General features: G+C 46.7%; 2 protein-coding genes across 3 annotated transcripts in view; both read left to right on the top strand.

The window, feature by feature from the left end:
- The first annotated feature begins 4944 nt into the window (after positions 1–4944).
- Positions 4945–5244, top strand: LOC142802841 (mitochondrial import inner membrane translocase subunit Tim9-like). Its single transcript, XM_075887897.1, has one exon. It carries the CDS (start codon positions 4945–4947, stop codon positions 5242–5244), a length of 300 nt encoding a protein of 99 aa, XP_075744012.1.
- A 5860-nt stretch (positions 5245–11104) lies between these two features.
- Positions 11105–20994, top strand: part of LOC119173150 (3-hydroxyanthranilate 3,4-dioxygenase) — a 30497-nt gene continuing 20607 nt past the window's right edge. The window contains exon 1 of one of the 2 annotated variants that reach the window (XM_075889864.1): positions 11105–11330. The gene's annotated coding sequence lies outside the window, so the exon portion shown is untranslated. Of the gene's footprint in view, positions 11331–20322; positions 20519–20994 lie in introns of those variants that run through there. The other variant, XM_037424160.2, reaches the window with a different exon arrangement.

The following is a 20994-nucleotide window of genomic DNA, read 5'->3' as shown; positions in this document are numbered from 1 at the left end:
TGCCCACGATTCTAAAGTCTATGGTCGTCAAGTCCGAGTAGCCGAGTGGCACAAATCCAACTATCTTCCTCTTCCTCGTTGCCGGAGCGCACGAACGCGTGGCGCATGCCAGCCGGGTCTTGCTGGTGCTGGTGCCACGATAATTGTGGCAGGCTACTTGAACGTGGCCAACCTGTCGCAGCATTATCTCCCTCCTCAGACGCATCGTCCCGATGCTTAAGACAGTGAAAATATACATGCGCACTCTCACTTGTTTTTCGACGATCTGTCATGATAGGGCTTCATGCGGACTACGTGTACCACTTCCGTGGGATTGCGGCGTCTTGAACTCACGTGTCCAGCGGATCTGACTTCATAAGTGACGTTGCTGATACGGTTGAGTACTTGATAAGGGCCGAAGTATCAGCAAAGAAGCTTTTCAGAGAGTGCGCGGCGGCGCACTGGCATCCATATCCACACTTTGTCACCCGGATGATAAAGTGCGTCACTGCGTCGCTTGTTGTACCGACTAGAATGGACGTGCTGTTGGTGGCGTATTCGGTATCTTGCCATTTGCCATGTTTCTTCGGCTCTTTGCAAGACGTCATCTAAGTCAGGTGGATAGCTGCTTTCGTCCTGTAGTGGTAACATGGCATCCAGCGGGGTGGTCACTCTTCGGCCGAATATTAGTTCGAAAGGGGTAACGTGGGTTGTTTTTTGAACGGCTGTATTATATGCGAATGTTACGTAGGGTAATATTTCATCCCACTGTTTATGTTCAACATCGACATAAATTGATAGCATGTCAGTCAGAGTTCTGTTGAGGCGTTCGGTTAAGCCATTTGACTGAGGGTGATACGCTGTTGTTCTTCTGTGATCGGTATTTGTCATGCGCATCAGGCATTGCATTAGGTCTGCAGTAAATGCGGTGCCCCGATCCGTAATAACGACGATGGGCGCACCATGTCTGAGCACTAAATTGTTCACAAAGAACTTGGCCACTTCGGCAGCCGTCGCACTGTACAGAGAGTCACTCTCAGCATAACGGGTCAGATAGTCTGTGGCTACGACTATTCATTTCTTGCCTGCACACGATGTCGGGAAAGGTCCTAGGAAGTCCATACCGACTTGTTGGAATGGGGCATCCGGAGAGTCTATTGGTTGGAGAAGGCCGGCTGGTTTTACGTGTGGAGTTTTGCGCCGTTGACATTGACGGCAAGTGTTCACGTAGCGCTGCACTGATGCGAGCAACTTAGGCCAATAGTATTTCAGGCGAATCCTGGCGAATGTTCGGCTCACACCCATGTGTCCAGATGTTGGCTCGTCGTGGCATGCGTGAAGAATTTCCTCTCGCATGGCTGTGGGCACGACTAGTAAAAACGTTTCACCATTAGGTTCGAAGTTCCTCCTGTAAATGACACTTCCTCGAAGGAAGAACGTGGAGAGCCCTCTGGAGAATATGCGAGGGATTTGAACGTCGAGACCGTGCAGGTGTTGTATAAGCGCCAGCAAATCCGGGTCACCTCGTTGTTGTTGAGCGATTTCGGATGCGTCGACAACGCCTAGAAACGGGAAGTTTTCTTCTTCAGGTACACTTGGATCGACGGGAGAGCGTGACAGGCAGTCGGCATCGCTGCGTTTCCTTCCAGATTCGTACACGACCGTAATGTCATACTCCTGCAGCCTAAGGCACCATCTTGCTAGTCGACCTGACGGGTCCTTGAGATTTGCCAGCCAGCATAGAGCATGGTGGTCACTGACAGCTCTGAATGGTCTACCATAAAGGTAGGGTCGAAACTTGTTTATTGCCCAGATGGCTGCGAGGCACTCTTTTTCAGTTGCAGAGTAGTTTGTCTCAGCTTTTGATAGTTTCCGGCTGGCATAGGCTAACACTTTCTCTTGACCATTTTGCCACTGGACAAGGATGGCGCCGAGGTCAGCATTGCTGGCATCGGTATGGACTTCAGTGTCCGCTGCCTCATAAAAATGGGCAAGTATTGGTGAACCTTGTAGTCGTTTTCTTAATTCGTCAAAAGCTTTCTGTTGTTCGCTTTCCCATGTGAAGGGCACGTGGTCTTTTGTTAGTTTTGTAAGAGGTTTTGCAATCTTTGAGAAGTTTTCCACAAATTGCCTATAGTATAGGCACATAAACCCAAAATCGACGCACTGACTTTTTGTCTCTGGGTGTAGGGAACCTCTGAACAGCGACTGTCTTTTCGGGATCAGGACGAACACCCTCGGAACTAATGACATGTGCAAGGAATCGCAGCTCTTCGAAGCCGAAGTGGCATTTTTCGGGTTTGATTGTCAATTTCGCTGACCGGATGGCTTCCAATACTGTGCGTAGTCGCTCTAGATGTTTGTCAAACGTTGCAGAGAATACCACCACGTCATCCAAATACACTAGGCATGACCGCCATTTCAATCCCGCGAGGACAGTGTCCATCATTCGCTGGAACGGCGCTGGTGCGGAACAGAGGCCGAATGGAAGCGCTTTGAATTCGTAAAGGCCATCTGGTGTTACGAATGCCGTTTTTTCTCGGTCCCGCTCGTCGAGCTCTATTTGCCAATATCTGTTTTTCAGATCTAAGGAGGAGAAAAACTTCGCGGATCGCAACCGCTCTATCATCGATACGTGGCAAGGGGTAGACATCTCGTTTAGTTACACTGTTCAGTTTTCTGTAGTCGACACAGAATCTAAGTGTGTTGTCTTTCTTCTTAACGAGCACTACGGGAGACGCCCATAGACTATTCGAAGGCTGGATGACGTCATCCGAAAGCATCTGCTCCACTTGCTTCTTGATAATTTCCTGTTCTTTCTGTGACAACCGATATGGATGCTGGCATATAGGCCTCGTGTCATCTTGCGTTATAATTCTGTGTTTCGCGATTGACGTGCGCTGGACCTTCGAGGCAATTGAAAAGCAATCAGAGAATTCTTTTACTAAGGCGTAAATCTGTTTCTTTTGACTGTCCGGAAGACTCTGGTTGACGGTCACGGATGTGTCGATGTTGCAGGCCACTGGTCGAGTCGTTGACGTCGTTAAGCTGCATAGTTCGGTCGCCATACAGAAGTCGTGTAAATAGGCAATAGCCGTGCCTTGAGCGATGTATTGAAGTTCATTGGAGAAATTTGTTTAGAAAAAAATTATTTACAGCATGTACAGAACACAAAGGTTTCATACCATTCCAGTAACAGGGCACATACACTTCGGCACATCTATATATTTCACGACTAACATCACTACGTTGCAGTGAAGACATTTGCTCTAATATACATGACAATGTTGGCATATATGTGCACAAGAACTCCATGCGATATCATGATACAATGGTATAACGATACAATAGATGCAATGAAGCACGATATGTAACAAATGAAATCATATAAAACAACTCAACGGGCCCTGCTTAGCACCAAGTTGGTCGAAAAGTGAGTTGTGTTTAGAAAGAGTGGGTAACGATTTAGAGTACTCGGTACTCTACTATGGGAGAGCTTTATCAACTAGTTCAGTGAGCTCTACAAAAATTATCCTTTCGTGTAGTATCCTTTCGTGTAGGACATCTGCATGGCCATTCGTCGAATGAACAAGACCCCGAGCTACGTAGACACCTTGGTTCAAAAACAGCCCTACATTTGTATCTGCTATGCCTTCGCGGTTGTGCAATGCGTCATTTTCTACGAGCACCATTACACTGCAGCGTGGCGGCACAGTTAAGTCATCATGAACAACGCGTAGAGCAGTTAGGCGTCGTTTCTCAGATTCCTCCACAGGTACAGCTCGTTCAGTCGAAAACGACACGCTGGACCTACGCAGGTTAATTACGGCGCCATTAGCTCGCAAAAAATCCATTCCTATAATGAGTTCTCTTGAACATTCTGGCAGCACAATGAAATCGGCCACGTAAATAAAGCCCCGTATTTCAAGTCTTTAAGTGCATCTGCCAAGGAGCGTAATAATGTGACCGCCTGCCGTGCGTATCTGCGATCCACTCCACTGTGTCACAACTTTGTTTAGCTTTTTCGCCATCTTGTAACTTATCACTGAATAATCAGCACCAGTGTCGACTAAGCCATTCAGCTCCCATCCTTCCATTCTCAACCGCAAATCTTAAGTAACGTTTTCGTTGCTGCACCCGTTGCTGCACCGGAAATACACCGTCATCACCCTCAAACCACATTGGAGGATCTTCGTAACTCACGCTATCAGCGGCCTCACCTCCACAGGTCGCTTGCTTCAGTTTTCCGGGTGTGGACTTGGAGAGCGATGACCAGGCTGTCTTGGAGGTTCACGTGGGCTGGATGACCGGTAGCGCATAGGCGATGGTGACCGTGACCGATGTTGGCGTAGAGGTGGCGAGTTCTGGCGCGTCGACAAGTACTCCTCAATCTCCGCTGGTCGTTAGCCGTTTCGGGGGCACGGTGCATATGACGGGAAGCCTCTTAATCCAGCCTGTCGGTAAGGACAGAATCTGTACAGATGACCCGCTTCCCCACAATGAAAACACAGAGGCCTGCGCTCGTGATCACGCCAGACGTCACTTTTCCTGGGCCTACGCTCCACATAGTGATGTGTGCTACGTGCTCCTGGGGGCAGATAGGTAGCTGTCGGTTCCCGTGGACGAGGTGCGCTGCGTGCCGCAGATGGGAGAGGAGTAGTCGCCATCGCAACTGCAGCATTGCTGTGTACCGTGGGTTGTCTGACAACCTCAGAGTATGTTCGCATAGGTCGAACCAGCTGCCACTCACGCTCTGGCTCTCGTATCATGTGCCTCAGTTCGTCACGAACAACGTCCGCAACAGATAGTGCAGTTTGAGTCTGGGGCATTTGCAGTCTGCTCAGCTCTTCTCTAATAACTGATCTAATGAGCTCTCGCAGGGCTTCAACGTCGTTTCGCGCGCCTCCGGAGAATACCTGTGCAGATGCGCATATAAGATTCCGGTTGTACTGCCGAGCGGCGAAAATGGCGGCGACCATGCCATGGGTGGACCCGCAAGCCGAACAGATCAAGCAGTTCAAAGACTTTCTCGTCTCGTACAACAAGCTATCGGAGCTGTTCTTCGCCTACTGCGTGCACGACTTCACGATGAGGCACGTGAGGAATAAGGAGGAGAAGTGCGCCATGAACTGCATGGAGAAATACATGAAGATGAACCAGCGCATATCGCAGCGCTTCCAGGAGTTCCAAATTCCAACCGACGAAGCGGCGTTGGCAGCGCAAAAAAAGGGCTGCACTAGCCGTCGCTGTGACTCGGAGAGATGAATGCGACGAGAGAGCGGCATTCCTCACCTTGGGCCACGTCCACCTGCGCACGCAGTCCACAATATGTTAGTCAGTTTCACAGTGTGTGAGCTTCTTGGACTGCGGTTTATTGCCCATTTTCGCCAATAGAAGATCACTGAGTAGGGGGCTATGCATGAGCTGATTGAAACACCTTTTTTCTGCAGATGAATGCAATCATTCCATTGAACGAAAGTAGAGGTAAGGTACAGCAAAACCAGGTCAAGAAAATCTCGCGCACTGATGCCAGTTTTTAATTGGAAGTTTGATTTCTTGAAGACTTCTATGTTATCCCTTATGCATTCTAATACCTCATCGTGAGGCAGTGAGTAAAAATTACGTTCTCGAGCTGTAAGATCACAGCGGACGCGGATCCGCGGAGCAGCAGGTGATCGTCGGTATACAGAGGCGGCTTGAAGGCGGTGACGGTTTCCCTGAATTATTTGGCGAGAGGCGAACCACCACAGCCGACTGCTGGACGGCAAGGCGTGCGCCGTGGTCCGAGCCACGTGGCTCACGCGACCGAGGAGCAGAAGCGCGAGATCAGGCTACGGTCCGTCGGCGATAATGGCCATCGCGGGTGTTGGTGATGGTTGCGGCCGCAGCAGAGCGTCCCGCAAATTCCTTTTCTCCCTAATGAAGGCAAGAAAGATGGGGACACTTTCTATTTACGGGTTGTTCATCAGCTGTGCGGGAATGCGCGGTTGGAATAAAGACCGGAGAGTTCGTTGGGCATGGCCAAGGAGGATTAAAGAAAAATTGCTGGAGTGGAAGCTCTTGCAATGCCTTGCCAGCAGAAGCGAAGCCACCTTTTGCCATTGCCAAGATGGTTGAAACATGCTCTTTTCTGATGGTGCCCACTTAAAGATCAAGTGGCTTTGATATGTTATGTAAATGCTACGTTAGTTCTATGTTAAAAGATTGTTGTTCCCCACAAAATAATACACAGAAACGAGTATAGATGACTGAATCTTCAAGGAACTTTGCCTCCAATTAGAGACTCCCTAAGAAAAACTAGTAACTGTAAGACGCAATTGAAGACTATGTGACCAGAAAAAGTTCCCACACTAAATTTGTTGAGTGTGCGAAGGAAACGCTTCGTTTTTATTCGCTGAACGGTGATAATTTATCATGCCCCTAGCAAGATGGCCGCCATAGCCGCCATCTTGCCAGTGGAACGGCTTCACTCTTGGGATGTCATTTCCACTCCAGCAATTTTTTTTAAATCCTCCTTGGGCGTGGCCCGAGCGGACGGTCGTGCAATAAACACTGCATTTAACTACACTGGCTCTTCTTTCACGTTGCCAGCGCGCACTTGAATCACCGAGGGGCTGTCGATACGAACAACATCACACCATCAAAACCTAACTATGTTGATCAGCCATATACAGATATAGAAAATATTTGAGATATCTATGCAAATTGCACTTATCTCGCCGTTCTGAAGTGGTCATAATGTCTTCATTACCTTTTTCTTTCAGTTTCGTTTTGTCCTTTTGACGGACAAGTCGCTATGCAGTTTCCTGTATGTCAACATCTGGTTTAGCGGGGAAAAATGATTTGTCATTGTAGTTTTGTTCGCTATACAGCGCAGAACCGCAACAGCGGTCGAGTTTTTTCCTTTCTTTCTTTCTTTCTTTCTTTCTTTCTTTCTTTTTCTCAGATAGCATTTACACACCCACACTTCCCCGCGTTTGCCAAACCTCAACGACAGGGTTATTGTTCTCGGTATCGTGATTAGTCGTTTATAAATTGCACTTCGATACTTGTTATCGCTTTCCTTTCTTGCATTAGCCTACTTGCCAATTTTTTATCGCTGCAGCTGAAGGAGGCTGATGCAAGGTGAATGAATGACTACGTTTGTATTGATAACAAGCACCCATACGCCTTTCCAAGCTATTTTGATCTATTGAGGCTGTTACTGTATACAGAGTGATAAGTGCGTGTTCAGAAGATAAGACAGAACACGAGGTCCTCGTAACAATTCCTCATTTTGAGGAATCGTATATATATATATATATATACAGTCTGTCTGTGTGTGTGTGTGTGTGTGTGTGTGTGTGTGTGTGTGTGTGTGTGTGTGTGTGTGTGTGTGTGTGTGTGTGTGTGTGTGTGTGTGTGTGTGTGTGTGTGTGTGTGTGTGTGTGTGTGTGTGTGTGTGTGTGTGTGTGTGTGTGTGTGTGTGTGTGTGTGTGTGTGTGTGTGTGTGTGTGTGTGTGTGTGTGTGTGTGTGTGTGTGTGTGTGTGTGTGTGTGTGTGTGTGTGTGTGTGAATAATATTTCCTGGGGTTTGACGTCGTAAAACTGCGATATAGTTATGAGAGACGCCGTACTGAAGGGCTGTGGAAATGTCCACATCTAGGGTTATTTAACGTGCCTCTAAATGTAAGTACACATGCCTCCAATTTCGGGTTAGAAATCAAGCGCCTTGACCACTAAAAAAAATCTAACAGCATCACATCATTTCCGAAGATCCCCTCCAAAGCTCTTCTTGCCCACCAGCTTCTGTGCTCTGCCGCGAATTCGCGACATCCAACATTTGAATCAGTGCCTGGTAACAGGTTCGTTTTTTATTGATTGATAGATGATAGACGTGTGGTACTCACGGAAAACAGGTCATTGAACATTTTAGTATCGGAACATATATGCGAAATCACTGGAAATTACCACGTCATGTCGTAACAACCGTCGTCCATAAGGATAATGTTGGCTCCGGTCTTTGCGTTCGACTTGAAATTAAGCCGATATGACCTGAATTTAAGTAAATGGAAACGATAGTATAGGCGTTACCTAGCCCTGACTTGTCCTGCTTCAATCCGTGGGTACTGTACACTCATTTTATGGGCTTCGCACCCGCTTTCCATCAGGAGATAAAAGTGATGATAGTTGTCTCAATAACAGCAAGGACAACGATATCGATCCTGATCCTCGAGCACAAACGCGAGTGTCTTCACCGTAGAGTTTCTCAGAATCATATTTGTGAGAAACTATATGGCCTTCATCAAACAGAGACGAAGATGCGTTAGGCGAATTAAGCGCCTGTCTAAAACATGCACTATGATGAAAAAGAAAAAAGAAGGAAAAAAACAGTTTGTAAAAAGAGGAGGAGCAACATTTATTCGGCGTCTTTCAGGAAGAACGGCCAGTGTCACTCGGGAAAGCTGCTCTTACTTGGTGTGACGCTGTCTGAAGTCTTATTTAATATATGAATAAATTTTAATAAACCTTTATGAATCACATAGTTGAGCTTATCAATCTTTTTTGCGATTCAGACAAATCCTATACCGAAAGGCTTGCTGCCTCGTGACGAGCTAGATTTGTTTCTTGACACCGTTACATCCATGTGACTCTGCCGAGTTTTAATGGGACACTAAGTCAAATAACATTTTACGCCACAGTGAAAGCTCAATGTATGGCAGCATCTAAGACGATAATATTATCAACAACAGTGACCTAATTACCGAGAAATTAAGGTAAATTCAGAACACAAGCGCCGCCGTAGGACATTTTCCAAATGATTCCGATGACATCAGACGGACCATCTACAATTAAGCACTAGTAATCAATCTAACTGCACTAAATAAAGAGCCTTCCGTGCATCAAAGACGCACTAAAATGCTACTTGTTCGTTTTTATTTGATTCATGGATAAAAGAACCGCCGGACATTCCTATGGAGAATGGCACGAGTGGTTCAAAAATTCAATTTTCGCGTGGCTACACGGGACAGGTGGTGCCATCTAGAGAGGCGCAGTTGAAACAAAAAACGTCTGCGATCTCTAAGCCAATGAAGGGAAATTGATGAATTGAGGGAAATTGAGCCGCTGTGTCTGCTGTGGCTCTCGCTGCTTTCGGTCTGCTGCTACTTGCGCAGTAAAGCCGGGCAACGTTGTGCACGGCAACAGTGACGCGAGTTGGTCTGGTCAGTCCGCTTCTTGAGGCGAGTAATTCGAAGTGCACTAACCCAATGAGGACCACTAAAACGTGATTTTATTTCAAAATAGGTCCTTTCTTGGCACAAAGGTAACGCTATAGAGGTTTCATGGACTGCCATCAACAATCAACATCGACTTAATAGGTGCCTTTTGTGCCCCTTTAAGAAATCGGTTGCAATTGCATTCGTTCTTCTCTCGTCCCGACGAAAGCGCTGGAAGGTAAGCAGGGGGGGGTGGGTGGCACGGAGAACAAAACACGTCACGCGCACCTTGTGACCTTGAGCACTTTCTCTATTTCTCTTTCTCTCTCTCTCTCTCTTTTGAATATGTGGCTTTTCAGTGCGATCGCGTGCGCGCGCGTGGGACAAGTGGCGGCCTCCCGCGGCGGCCCGAGTCGCGACCAAGCGCGCCATGCTCAAATCAACCAATTGCTGATACAATGGCTGTGACGAGTGATTCTTCAGCTTGTAACGTCACATGGTCGAGTGAGGAGAACGCAATTTTTAGCCGACTTTGAGAACATATGGTGAATTTCCTCTGTAATATGTGGCTCGTGTTTTCTTGGAAGCCTCTACTACCAATCGGCAGCGTTTTCTGACCTTGCTCAAAAAGGGTTGCAGGGCCGCTTAAAGAGAAGGAAGTAGTCGGCCTGGGGTGAGTCGCGTTATGCGCGGGGCACATAGCCGACGGTCAGTGCCTCTCACCGCGACACCGTTACTCTCAGCTCGCAGAAGGTGCACATTAGTGGTTACTACTTGTTCGTCGCCGTAGTGTAGCGGTTACGGCGTTCGGCTGCTGGCCGGAAGGTCGAGGGTTCGAGCCCGGCCGTGGCTGTCGCATTTAGCTAGAGGCGAAACGGTTGAGGCCCGCCTACTGTGCGGTGTGAGTACACGTTAAAGAACACCAGACGCTATAAATTACCGGAACGCTCCAATGCGGCATCTCTCCTATAGTCATGTCGTGGTTTTGGGGCGTAAAACCTCAGATATTATTCGTAGTAGCTGCCTAGTAATGTTTAGCTGAATGAGAAAAGGTCGCGGAATCTATTCATACAGCGGCGGTAATATTGTGATTGCCGCAAAACGTCGATTATGGTACACGTCGAAGAATCCCAGGTGGTCAGAGTTGATCTCAACAAGTTCGTGGTTTAGACGAGTAAAGCCTCAGAATTCATATTTTTTTCAGAACTTTCTGCAACAACACCTTCACTATTCTAGTGATAACAAAAACATGATAGTCATGCTTAAATATATACTTTATTTTTAATGGAAGCTTATTCAGCATACACTGCACCGCGCATTGTACACAGAACGTGAGAACCAGCCACTTTTTTTTTAATTCTGAAAACCCAGCTGCACCCCACTATATTTTTTCTACATTTTCTTCTTTTTTTAGCCTGTATATAATTTTGTAAAGGGCGGAAAACAACTGGATATGAACACGTGCACACATTATGTCTTCTGTCCTACACTTTGTAACGCCCAACGCATGCACAAAACATTCAAGGTAGTGTCTATGATATAGTCGGTCTGTTCTCTTTTACCTCTCTGTATATTTGCTTCCTTCTATAAGACCAAGCACATTCCTGCTCGTATTCTTACGCAAGCGTCGGCCGCACGTGGGTCAAGACAGCGCCACATCACGCCCGAACACGCAAGTATAAATATATACTGCCCTCCGCTCACTTATTATACGCGGTCGTCCCGAAAGAGCGAAACGACGCCTCCTTTCGCAGCAACGTCACGTCCTCGAAGTGTTCCACATCGACGTTGGTATCTATCTGATGCAACGATGCCTTGAAGGAGTTTGGTTTGAAAGAAGTATATAAGTATAAAATGTATAATAAAAACAAACACCCGAGAACGTGAAAGCCTTGCACACCGAAGACATGTCTGTACATGGTTGCGGCGGGCGGCTGCCGATGATGCGCGGCGGCTGCGGCAGAACTTCGCTGTCTCGTGCCACTTGTTCCCGCTGCAACAGGCAAACATAAATGCGCGGGACGTCACCGCGCAAGTGAGTGTGAATGCGTCCTCCAGTGACCCGCAGGACATCGTTTGAATGGTGCGTGCGCATGAGCGACGCTTCTGCTCCGGCTACTGTTCCGAGATTCCCGCCGGCGGCTCCGGGCAACAGGTCAGTCTACAATCAATTACGGAGGTAAAGGACAGCATTTTACAAAAAAAATTAGCATTGTATGTCAAGAGCGATCGGCTTGAGCTGTGACCACGCTGGTTCGATGACGCAGTGAGTCCATGAAAGGAAAAATTATGGACAACAAGAGCGAGAGTGATCCTGGGAACAACTGAGAATATATTATTCAAAATCAAGAAGGAATGGGCATGGACAGAGTATGTAACACGAAGGCAGCATAACCCCTGGTCATCGATAGTAGCAGAAGGGATTAAAGATTAAAAGAGGAGGCAGGTGCCAGATGGGGAGGCAGCGGGTGCATGCGAAAACGTAGCTTCAGTAATCACAATACCCAGCTGATTGGCAAAACACGGGAGAGGCCTTTGCCCTGGACATAGCCAGGCTGGTTATGATGAATATGATAATTGTGATTGCGATGACATAGTATGTACTAACAGTTCACGCGCGCATGTTTAAAAAAAAAAAGAGTCGAGCGTTGACTTCAACAGAAGTGACAAAATGGCGCATTTAAGGGCTGTGTGCGATAGAACTCAGAGTGGAAGGGCAAATAAAAAGAGCGCAGGGGGGTTGTCTCGAACTGAATCCATTTGGCTACATTGCGCTGGAAAAGGAAACAAAAAACGTCAGGGTGAAGAAAAGAAGGAGAGGGCTCAGACGTGGGACTTTGCCTTGTTCGTTGTCAGAAACAGTGACGTATATGTGTAGCGCCTACATCCTGAACAAGTGCGGTGCGCTGTATTTCAAGACATGCTTCGCAGAGTGCCCAGCAGCTAAAGACTTTGCTGGATGAATTTGCCTTAGTGGCATGATAACACAACACCTATGTATTGTTACAGTGCGCGGGAATGTGGTGTTCGAGCAGCCCCGACGGAAGACGCGGCTCGAATGTTACGAGTGGCCGGATAAGTGCGAAACGGGAAAATTCAGCCACTTCCACGCTGTGAAAACCTACGTACAGCGCAGTTGTAAACGAACGAGAGTATGTGATTGGCTAGCGAGACTGAATGCGGCATGATGATCATCGTCATTTCGTTACATTTCAGTTGATTATTTATTGTCCCCTTTCCTAAACTACATAAATCATATATCGGCAAAATTTTCGGAGCTCACTCAGATTCACTTATGAAACGCATTCGTACTCTGGACTTCCTCAAACTGAGGCTCAGCAAAATGTTTCTCTATACCAGACTTACTCGGACTCACACTCACGAAAAAGTCTTCGACCGAACTCACTCGGATTGAAAATCACCAAAATATTACTCAGCTGGACTCACTAACGACTCATACTCATGGGTCGACCTGAGCTGAGCTGAATGAGCCCGAGCGAGGCGACTCATGAGTCAATAAGCAGCTCTATCGGCCAGGATGTCAATGTTCTTTAACACTAATATCTCACACCTTCAAATACAAGTTATGAGTGCTCAAAAACCAGTTTGGTCATTTTTCCTTAGAAGAGATGACTACATAGGACAGATTTATCAAGAATTTCTCTGAAAAAAATTCCCGGGCGACGTCAAGGCACCCCCCCCCCCCTAAGTAATACACGCATCCGATCATTAAAAATTGAGAAAAAGAGAGAGACAGGTTAACCAAACTTGGCTCGGTTGGTTACCCTACACGAGTGGGTAAAAGAGGGAATAATAGAAATGAAAGAAATAGAGAGAAAAGAAGAAGAGTAAAAAAAGTATATGGATAAATAGTCAGCTCGAGACTGCACAGCATGGTCCCACGGTGTTCCGAAATTACGCTTGCAAAAAATATATGTAATATTGAAAAGGTGTATGTGCGACACTGCTTTGGAATAAGTGCGAATAGACGTGAGTATAAACGTTAATCTAATAAGGACTGATAGTAATGCTGAAGATGAGTGGATAGGAGTCTTTGGGCCACATGGTTTGCGTGACGCGTATACTACTACTACTACTACTACTACTACTACTAGTACTACTACTACTACTACTACTACTACTACTACTACTACTACTACTACTACTACTACTACTGCTGCTGCTGCTGCTACCATTACCATGACGAAGTGGGGTAGACTAAACAGATGCGTTGAAAAAGCACCGAAATGACGACCAGATCCTTTAATTACGTTCCTCATAACTTAAGCCAAACTCAAGTCATTTATTTGTTTCGTTTTACACTTCGCAAATCACCAAGTATGGAACACCATCCATCGCAAACAAGAACCTTTGGAACAGAGAACCTCGCATAGAGTGTTTTAGTACTGCGTACGTAGCGTTCGTAACTGCGTCATACGTAATCGGGTTCCTTGGCTGCGCTGTCAGGCATCGCCAAAAAACCCCGATGATAAGCCGTGGGTCGTCGACCCGCACCAGCGAGACACTGAGACGGTGCTCCAAGTCTGCAACTAAACATGAACAAATACCCAAAAATCTTTACAACATGGACATAACTTCCTATATGTATGTCGCAAAGACCGCTAAGCCAAAGCCCACGCGCTTCCATCTGCGTTATCTAACATTCTGTTCTAACAGCTGGACCCATCGTCCACCCTGAGCCGGGCTGTAAAGCCGGGCTCAGCTGTCCACACGACGTGAACCACGTTTATGCCTTGTGCTCTAATACGCAGGCCCGGAGGATCAACACTATATAATAATATCTGGGATTTCACGTCCCGAAACTGCGATATGATTATGTATACGACGCCGTATAGCGGAGGACTCCGGAAGTTCCAACCATTCGGTGGTTTTTTACGTGCGCTGACAATGGAGAGAACACGAATGTATGCCATTTCGCTTCCACCTAAGTTTGACGGCTGTGCTTGGGATCGAACCAGTGACCTTCGGGACCCCAATTGAGCACCGTATAGCCGCTACACCACCGCGGAGGACGGAAGTTTTCTTGTTATCATTGGGCGTCCCCGAGTCGCTGACGACTCTTGGTTTGTCACCGGTAGTCGTCACCTGTCACCGGGAGTTGATGCACAAATGCTATTACATTCATTAGTGTATCAACGCCAGTGAGGTCAATTTCATATATGTTCTTCGAGCTCACTTGGACGTTTTGCTGTAATCTGAAGAATACCACGTTGGGCACGGGCGAATTCGCTCTCCTTAAAGCTCTCCATTGTTAGTGAGTAAACTGATAATCATATGAGCTTAAATCTCATGTCACTCGCAATTCAGCCTCTAACCTCTTCCTGTACGAATAGACCGTCCCAAGTGATGGGCCAGGTCAAAGCAACGTGGCAATTAGGCGTGGTCCCACTTCTCAAGTTTTCTGGTATAACCGTGTGGTATCCGTGTTAACTTACCCTCAAGGTCATTTAGGATGACTGCCAGTTGGGCGTGTTGCTAAAGGTCCATGATGAAACAATCGCTAAAAATTACACGCACCCAGAGAGGACACAGACGAACACTTATTAGCAACTGACAGTTTTATTTCGAAGCGAACACTAATAAGTACATACCACGCATGTACGTCATTCCCAAGCTCCCTCTGTCATCATCAATTACGTGATATACCAAAATAATCACTCCCATAATCGATGGCACACAACCGGAAACAAACACGTGTCATGAACTAAAGGAAACGTAAAAAACAAACAAAAAAGAAAAAAGAACAAAATGCACTGGGTTATGTTGCGTCCAAAAAAAAAGCAAATTCCGCATCTGTCAGTAGAACAGACGCTTGACTGACGCAACTGTCACCTCCTTTCCTAATTCTATACGCTTCTATTACTTCCCTCGTCGTCCGCTTCTTGTGCCTGTCAATTATTCGTGTGTCTGAAAATTTCAGTTGGCAGCTGCAATCCTAGCAGTGCAGCGCTAAGTGTGAGTAGGGGCCCCCTTTAGTTCACGTATAGGCGCACATTCAGGCACCTACCCGTCTCACCGACGTATTCCTTTCCACATGAGAAAGGAGTTTGGTATATACATCTTGTTTGCACTCAACGTACCTCCTGCCATGTTTTATGCTACATCTTTCCGATTCTCCCGTTCCTTTCTTTTTGACAAGCCTTTCTACTACTGGGCAAATATTCGATAATTTGTTTTCAGCTGAAAAGACAAATGCAATTTTTTTCAACCGATGTGAAATGTTGTGCAGCCCCACCATGGTGGTCTAGTGGCTAAGGTATACTCGGCTGCTAACCCACAGATCGCGGAATCGAATCCCGCCTGCGGCGGCTGCATTCCCAATGGAGGCGGAAATGTTGTAGGCCCGTGTGCTCAGATTTAGGTGCACGTTAAAGAACCCCAGGTGGACGAAATTTCCGGAGCCATCCACTACAGCGTCACTCATAATCATATGATGGTTTTGGGACGTTAAACCCCACAGGCAATCAAATGTTGTGCAGATACAGGATGACCAGTGTCCGCTCTTTTTCGCCATCTGCTTCTCACCCCTCTTCGCATGTGCCGATCATTGTATTTTTCACTTCCCGGCTATTATTCTCACAGGCCACTATAGGATACAATCATCTCGGTAACCAGCTCCCCTCAAGCGCTTGATCTGCGCGGAAACTCTCTCGTTCATTGAGTGTACGCACGCATTCATTAGGGCAGCTTTGATGCAGGAAGTTGCGATCCCAGTCTTTACTATCTTCGAATGTGCCGAATGATGTCGCGAAAGAAATCGCGTTAATATGGGTAATAAAGCGTTTTAGGGTACCAAAGGAACAACCAGACGTCACACAATGCGCATTGCGTAGCGGGTGGGTAGTCGAGTGCTCCAACCCATTACAAAAGCTTCAGGCATAATTCTTCATCGTCTTCAGACACAGCGTAGGAAAAAATGGACAAAATTTCTTGCAAAGTGTGAAGCGTGTACCGCGCTTCTCCAAAGAATGATGGAAGATGGCACAGTGAATGCTTCCCTGCTACACAAAAATAATGATTATTCATGGTGTATTGCTTACCTTGAAGTTTGCTTGCAGCCGTTTTTCCCAAGAAAAGCTCTGTAAGGCTGCCTCCCTCCCCCCCCTCCCCAGCTTCTGTGGCTATAATGCTGCGCGTTCCGTGAAGACGTCGAAGTTTTTTTGTTTTTTTTTTTCAGAGACAATAGTCTTTCTTGGGATACTTAAAACAGGGAAGCTTATTACATGCTATATAGTAACAGCATTTCAGGTGAGTACTCTGTCCGGTGTAACGAAATGACAACAGTGGGACGTACAAACAAGAGAGCATAGGCACGACGTAACTCACAGCACTGCAATACTGTCCCATATAACGGATACCCGAAGAAAACAAAGAGGAAACAGATTACAAAAAGTCACTAAGTCACTAGGCTTGAACAGAATCACATATTATTTCTTAAGAAAAGCAACGCAGTTTTGGTCTGTCTTCGTGTTGGTCTGTGTGTCCCACGGTTCAACCACCCGGCAAAAGTGTAAGCACTGCCTCAACGCCAAGCCATTTTTATCTGCCTGCTGTGTTCATACTTGTAAAGATTGCTAATCAAAAAAGCAAGTATTACGCATATTTGAGGCAAACATCAACACGTGTTAGGTAATGTTCTTTTCTATCGATGTGATGTAAGGAGATGTTGGCGCACCAATAGGGTGCCGAAAGTAGTAGAAGTAGGTAGCACAAATATGTGTTACTTTATTTGTAAAGTCCATCGATATGTAATTTTAGTGACCGCCGTGCTTATTACGCTGCACTGACAATGCGATGATGTGAATGAAAAGGCGGATGTTTCCTACGCTTCATTAAAACGACGTGGTGCTGCCTCCGACAAGTGGCTCTGAGCTCTAGAAAAGTTTCGATTCTTAATATTACCACCACATGGTGTCCGTATCTCGTACAGTGCCTGCTCGCCGATATTTTTCAGATATCTAAGCAGGACAGGAAAGAATTAACCTGAACGAGAATATACTGGAGCCAGAAAATGAGGAATTAGATCGCGAACTCACCACCAACAAAATCCAGGCCGCCCTCGGTGCAATGAGCCGAAGCGCGACATCTGGCACCGGCAAAATTACTGTCAGTACTCTGGCCAATCTCATTAATAACGCGCTTGAAAGCCTCACAAATTACATCAATGAGTGTTGGCGAAGCGGCATCTTGCCCAATGCCTGAAAAACGGCGAAGGTTGCGTTCATCCCTAAGTCAGGCAAAGAAGTTAATATCAATAATCTTCGCCCCATATCCCTGACGTAATGCGTGGGCAAACTCATGCAGAAAGCAATTCACCAAAAACTATCTACCTACCTCGAGGAGCACGGGCTCAGGGCACATCCATCAACAAAAGATGTCCTGCTACAACTCAAGAAATAAGTTATCGATCCTACCAACAAGTAATATCATAGAGACATTCATTAAGGGGGCATTTGATCATGTCAAGCGTTCACAAATATTACATGTTGTACAAGGAATGAGCTGTGGAAGACGAATATTCAACTACACCAGGAACTTCTTAGCCGGGCGACAAGCAATCGTCAAAATCGGATACATCAAGTCCACGCCGACCAGCGTGGGCACCAGGGGCACACCCCAGGGGGCCATCTTCTCCCCGCTGATTTTTAACATAGCACTTCTGCAGCTCCCCGGGAAGCTCAATATCATGCATACCATATATTCGTCAAGCACTCTACGCAGATGACGTTACGATTTGGACTAGACATAGAAGCAATAGAGGAAGCTTTTTCAATGGCGGCGGAGAAGGTACAACACCAAGCAGAAGCATGCGGTCTCCGATGTGCATCAGAGAAGCCTGAACTGTTATTCTGGAAAAAGAAGACAAGAACATGGTTCACGCTCAGGTACATGACACCCCCATACCATAGCGAGACAGCATTCGGATTCTGGGAGTCACGTTTAGCAACACCGGTGCAAACGGGGCCGTCCTCGATAAGTTGCAATGCACATGCGAGCAAATCACGCGCACGCTCTCTAGAATGCAGGAACCGAGGCTGGAAGGAACATGACATCCTACTATACTACTACATACTTTCGTAACATGCAGAATAACTTACGGCACTCCCTCCCTTGACTTACAAAATGTGACATACATAAATTATATGTTCTAAATTAGTAAAGTCTACAAGAGAGAGAGGGGGGGAGAAGTAAACGTTTATTTTCGGAACAGTGCCCCGAGCAATGCCCGGTGTCACCCTGAGGTGGGAGGGCTCCTTAGTCCAGGAACCCTCTGGCTTCTACTGCCCCCTTGGCCCTGGCGACGAGTTGTTGTTGGTCTTTCAGGTCCTTGAGGGCGAGCTTCGCCTCCCACGTTTCGGTTAGCTAGGTCTTCATTCGTCCGTCCTGCTTCATTACCAGTCGTGTGTTGTTGCGTCTGGCATGCAAGAAGCAAGTGTGCCAGGGTGTCCGATACGCTGCAGAGCGGGTACATTGAGCTATATCTCGTTGGGTAGAGACGGTGCATTAGGGCCCCATGTGTGTATGTGCTGCTTTGCAGGTGTCTCAGTATTGCGCTTTCCTCTCTTGTCAATTTTGGGTGTGGTGGAGGGTATACTCGTCGCTCCAGCCTGTAATGCTGAAGTAACGACGAAGATGTGTTTTGAACAATGTCTACAAGACAGCACTAAATTTACCACAGAAAACATTCACCTCACGGCTTCTGAAAATTAGGTGTCCACAACACAGCTGAAGAGTCAATCGAGGATCATCTTACAAACCAAATTATGCATCTGCAGCTACTACCAAAACGACCGGAAAGTCCTGGACGACCTCCGCATGTCTGTTTCCCCTACAGCGTCGGACAGGGAAGACATACCTCGTGATGAATGGCGGTGCTGTTTTCGACTAAGCCTTGCCCCGGAATATGAACCCAAATTACCACCACGGAAGAGCAGCACCTCGAGCTAAACCGTTCAATGAATGCTATGGTTACAGAGAGGGAGCCTACTTCGTTGACACTGCGGGCTCCGTGGCAGGAATTTCTACAATAGCAGTCATTCACCAAAGTAAGGTAGTTGACGGCCTATCACTAAAATGCTCTGAGACATCTATCGCAGAGGAAATCACAATAGCCCTAGCAGCAACGCACTCCTCTGCGGAATACATACTCACAGATTCGAAGGAAGCCTACCGGAACTACATGGGAGGACGTATTCCACCTCCAGCTCACACCATCCTATGGCAGGCACGAACACAAGCCACAAAAAAGCAGCTCATCTGGGTGCCAGGTCACCAGGAGGTAGCCGGAAACAAGCTAGCCCACAACTTGGCTTGAGCATTCGTTCCCCGGACTCTGTCTACCGACCCCCTCAGACCATGGCATTCAACCACCGATACCGGCTACAACATACACCGACGTACTGCAGCTATATCGCCTAGACGAAGACAAACTTTACCTCATCCCGCTAAGAGACTTACTAAAACCGAAGAGAACAGACGTTGGCTGATTTGATGGTTCAGAATATATGCTCTGGGGTCATGACGAGCGCTGAAGCAACTTCTTGCCCCTTTGTCATACGTCTACCCCCCCCCCCCCCTTCTTTGTGGCTGCCAGCGCACTCGTCGGGACGAACAAAGGAAAAGAAAAACGCATAAAGTGTGTGACGAATTCTCGTATCGTACTTGACGTATTAAAAAAAAACTTATTGCGGTAATGCAATTAGTACGTATAAGAGTAAGAGTACCACCGTAATTCATCTGTATCTACGTATTGTTATAGATTAACTGTAGATTCACGAAAAGAGGCCATTGAAAGCTATGACGTCATGGCGAGATACAGCGCAGTAACTCCAGAGGCGTCGCCAACCGCGTGTTTTCCTCTTCATACATTTTATAGCTTGCCGAGCGTCTTTTCGTGGTTCGAGTGGATCGCTTCAAAAACCACATAAATAGAAAAGACAGCAGACAGCTATTATTTCTGCTCTGAACTCATTTTTCGCTACAGAAGCATTTCAGGCACAATATAGATAAGACGATAACGGCTCTAAGGTGTGTCCCTGGCACTTTCGTGATCGGCTTATACTTCAGAGCCTCGCTTGACGTCGGCATCTCGTACATCTGGCGTTTATCGTCATTCTTGAAAGAAAGGCGTCATCAAGATTCTATAGCTCTCTTTCCAGCGTGTACAGAATCCATCGAAGGTCTACTCACTTCATACTCAAACTTAGAGGTTAGAACATTGCCCCATGTCAATAGAAGCTGTATTCCTGCGCTTGGTGTGTGCGACACTTCGGCACCACGTCATCAGCTGTTGAGCTGAAGGGCGCTCGTCCGTCAACCTCGGTGAGTCGGTTTTACAATCATGTACGACATGACTTACATTAAAAGGATTCGGTGTGAAGGCATTCGTTTTATTAAACGGATATATGCCGAAACCGGCATGGCGTATGATGAACATAATTGACAGATCATAGCATGAAAATAACGACATGCAGGTCGTGCTACAGGCACGGTTTACCATGATGCCGTTTTGGTGTACTCCCGGCCGTTTCATTAAGCGGATATATAGTAAAATTGGTAAGGTGTGTGATGGGAGTATAAGGGACATGAATGACAGGTTTTAACATGAAAACATGGCATACACACATGTCACGTACCCTAGGACATGACACTATATGTGTGCTCGCGGACATTTCAGCTACTGCATATACACCAAAATCGCTACGGCGTGGCATTAATAATGTGTGCGACAACATAAATGACAGGTTATGCATTCTGCATACCAGAATATACCCTTGATTAGTACGGTATGCCAATGA

This window comes from Rhipicephalus microplus, chromosome 3 (genome assembly GCF_043290135.1).
Source record: "Rhipicephalus microplus isolate Deutch F79 chromosome 3, USDA_Rmic, whole genome shotgun sequence".
NCBI classification, from domain to species: Eukaryota; Metazoa; Arthropoda; class Arachnida; order Ixodida; family Ixodidae; genus Rhipicephalus; species Rhipicephalus microplus.
Note: the sequence above shows the minus strand (reverse complement) of the source record. Positions and strands in the feature narration are given on the sequence as shown.

Bases quoted from the DNA above. Each gene is read 5' to 3' on its own strand.
- LOC142802841 (XM_075887897.1), top strand. From the start codon at position 4,945: ATGGCGGCGACCATGCCATGGGTGGACCCGCAAGCCGAACAGATCAAG.